Source organism: Gavialis gangeticus, unplaced genomic scaffold (assembly GCF_001723915.1).
Source record: "Gavialis gangeticus isolate Ggan-Ray unplaced genomic scaffold, GavGan_comp1, whole genome shotgun sequence".
In the NCBI taxonomy this organism is placed as follows: Eukaryota; Metazoa; Chordata; order Crocodylia; family Gavialidae; genus Gavialis; species Gavialis gangeticus.
In genome coordinates this window covers 86,351,562-86,355,220 of record NW_017728992.1, presented here as the reverse complement: position 1 = coordinate 86,355,220, position 3,659 = coordinate 86,351,562, and the positions used below count along the sequence as shown (strand labels likewise).

General features: G+C 34.8%; 1 protein-coding gene across 1 annotated transcript in view; it reads left to right on the top strand.

Annotated features, from left to right (window-relative positions):
* Window positions 1-3,390, top strand: part of RNMT (RNA guanine-7 methyltransferase) — a 37,267-nt gene extending 33,877 nt beyond the window's left edge. The window contains exons 10-11 of the mRNA XM_019524833.1: window positions 386-419; window positions 2,556-3,390. Coding sequence (XP_019380378.1) covers window positions 386-419; window positions 2,556-2,593 — 72 coding nt within the window. The 3' untranslated portion in view covers window positions 2,594-3,390. The remainder of the gene's footprint in view (window positions 1-385; window positions 420-2,555) is intronic.
* Window positions 3,391-3,659: the final 269 nt, after the last annotated feature.

Sequence of the window (3,659 nt, the reverse complement as noted above, 5' to 3'; positions counted from 1 at the left end):
CCACCCACCATATACTTCAGTCCTTTCTGTTTTATCTGCTTTTTGCTTATGTTCCTTGATTTAGTAATGGACCATTATTTTCCTTAGTCTCTGTCTTTCTTTTAGTGTTTTTATAGAATCTTTTCTTACAGTCTTATGCAAAGACAGTTGGAAAGACCAAGACATAAAACTAATATGACTGCTGGGGCCATGCCTGTGCTTACGTTTGTGTACTGTAATAGTGAGTGTTTAACTTAAAGTATTGTTCAATCTCATTGGCCAGGTCTTTCCCCACTTCCCTAACTGCAGGCTCCCTTAGCACTGCATGGGCAGGCAGCTTCCCCGCTACCACTGCACCATGCAAGCAGGCAGAATGAATTAACAAACTTTTTTTTCTTCTTAATAGGGAACTTTGAGTAAATCTGAATGGGAAGCAACAAGTAAGTAGTGTTTTGAAACTTAAAATACCGTTCCTTTAACGAAGCAGTTGAATAAATGATAGCGGTAGAAGGTGTGCAGATATACCCTTTCAAAGGTGGTGGTTTAATGTTAAAACCTTAATTAAGAGGCTAATTTTTATATGCATTTTTATTCATGTGACCAAATATAGATTTAGTTGCCTAACTTTAGGATGATCAAGTTAATAAAAAAGTCGTCATATGCATGTAACCTAAGTTTGGTTAAATTAAAATGGCGATTAACAGAAACTGTTTACAGCACTCAGTGTTGGGGACTACAAATTTATAGTGTTGGGGAAGCATAAATGTGCAAAATATTTCAAGAAAGTTGTTAAAGCTTTATTGTAGATCAAGTTGGCTAACTTATTCACAGGTTGCCCTTCTTGGCACTCAGTATATTTCAGACACAAATAGTTGAGGAATTGATATGAGGGTGACTGGTGTTTATTCTGATGTGTTGCACTTTTAAATAGAAAACAGTAATATTTTTACATATATTGTATGAGTTTTTTAAGCCAATGTAATTGGAAATTTCTGTGGCCCCACGGACTACTCTTTTCCACCACCCTTGATATTTTTTTTACAAAAAGTAGTTGGATATCTACGTAAAAAAAAAAAAAAAAAAATCCTTCTGGGAGTCCAATAGCTTTTATGTATTGCAGTCAATTAGAATTAGCAGTATTCCAGACCTTGGTACTGGCCTGCTCAGATGTCAGAAGAGGTTAGATTTGTAAATTTAGTTAGCTATTAGTGTTCAGGAAGTCCTTTAATCAGAATTTTTTCTTGTGTTTGGAGAATCCATTCGATCATCTTCAAATAAGTGTTCTCTCTCCCATTGGGGAGCTTTGGTTTTACAGATCAACTTTTGTTCTCTTATTGCAATCATCTGTTTTTAAATATGTATCAGAAGGATTGTGACAAACTCAAACGACTTTATATGTTTTCAGCAGTGCTCATTTTTTATTAAATTGAGGGTTTTCATACTTGTTATAAAGAGTAATTGGGGATTAGTTACCCAACAGTCTTTGTATAGAGAACTTGAGGAATAGTATTCCTGATGGGTAAAATTAGAGGCAGTTTGCCACATTTAAGCAGAATTTTGTATCGTTGCTGGAAAATGCATTCAGGCTTATTGTATACATTGAACAACCTTCTAGCTATGACGCACATAATCATAAACAGCTATTTAGAGTCGGCTGGAAACCTCTAACCATCAGATTGTAGTCTGCTTGTTTTTGTAAGAAACTAGTTTTGCACCGTGTTTTGACACGTCTCTGCTGGCATGAGACAAGGGTTGTCTGTAAATTTTACTTTTCCGTGTAGCTGTTATTGATGATAAGACAGATAAGCACATTGCAGGAGTATTACTGTAGTCAAGATAGTACTTAACCTCCATTTCTACTAGGGACATTCTTTGAGTTAACAAAGTGTCAGCTGTGATTTGTAAACACACTGTGGTGTCTCTTTCTAACAGCTATTATTTTTAAAATGGCAACTTCACATTTTTATATCTTTGTATGTACTATTAACATTTCATTTCACCTTTGCAGAGAGGAACACAACCTTAATTCTGCTCTATTGCATCTATTATAAAGAAAAATACAAACCAAAGGAACATTTAGGATTACACATTAACCTTATGTAGCTATGAATCTTAAAATTGTAATAATGAATTTTGAAAGACTTAAAAAGAAATGGAATAAGTTGAATGTTAAGACATTCACATTTCATAGCTAGAATCCTTAAGCTACTGTTGCATCAAGCATATAATATTACAAAGCTGCATTTAAGATTTAATATTGCATTGCTTTGGATATTTTTTACTGGTTGGGTTCTTCTGAAAATATAGCCCTTCATCTAAATTACAAATACACAGTTGAATTTTGCTTACCCAAACTTGCAGTTATATTAGAATATGCTTTTAATACATGGGCCATAATGGATATGGTCAGATGGGGTAGCTATTGCTGCAGTTTTTATTAGATAGAATATTCTGCTCTCCAATATTTTTTTTTTTTTTTTAAGAAAGGTATGTCAAATGTGTATTTTGAAACTTTTGGGATGAAGAGAAACTAGAAGTTTTCAGTGAAGTTTTAAATGTTCCTTTTTCTTTTCTAGGTATATACTTGGTTTTTGCATTTGAAAAGCAACTGTGAAAAAATCACATACTGGAAGTAGCACGAAGAGTTCACTTCCCTGTACAAGTTGGAGTGATCCAAAAATCCATTGTGGCAACTATTTTTTTATGTTTATTTTTTAATTATTGGAAGTGTGCGGGACACTACCAAAAAACTAGAGCAAGCTCGTGAATCCGAGTTACAGTTGCCTGTCTGTGACAGATGGACTAGTGTGTATATGTAAAAATGATTCTGAACCTGTGTCTTTTAAAACATATTTTTAAGTAACCTGCATACTCCCAGAAAAAAAAACCCTTTGAACTTTACACACATTTTGTTCCAAGCAAAGGTTTCGTTAGTAGAAATTTGTTCATGAGTCTTAAGGGCCTGATCCTACGTCCTATGAAATAAAAAAAAAAGATGAGAGAGAGACCCCCCCCACTTACTTTTAGTGGTATAGAATTCAGGCTTAGATATTGACAGCACAGTTTAAATACATTCATAATGCAGTACTCTTATACTTAGAGATATGTCTGTACTGAAGTACAGAGATGCCCAAGCTAGCTTTAGGTACTGAAAAAAATTCAAGGTCATGGCACTATGGAGTACTATAGCCTAATTTTACTCTGTTGTGGCTAGACTTGTCCCCATAGTTACACTAGCGCAGGTGTCTCTATACTGAAATGTGTAGTGTAGACATAGCTTCAGTAGTGTTGTATTGAAGTTGTAGTTTATGCATTAAGATTCCAAGCTGTTCTTGTTTTTTGTGCTTGCTGATATGTAGTGTCAACTCACAGTGTTTTCAAAATTAAATTGGTTTGCTCTGTACCACTTAATATTGCGTTCTGTCATCAGTGCTTTCAGGAATTCACTCCTGAAGGGTTTTAATAGACCCTTTTACAGACCACTTTAGAGACATACCAATGTATTCAGCAAGTAGCAACCACTATATTTTGGGTGCCCAACATTTTCCTTACAAAAGGCTCTTGACAAGTTTATGTAGTGTTGCAGCACACCTTTGAAACTTAGCATAGAGCGGCATAGTTTGTGAAATTCCAGTCGGGTCTGGGTGAATTACAGAACTATTGAGAATAATTTTGGTTGA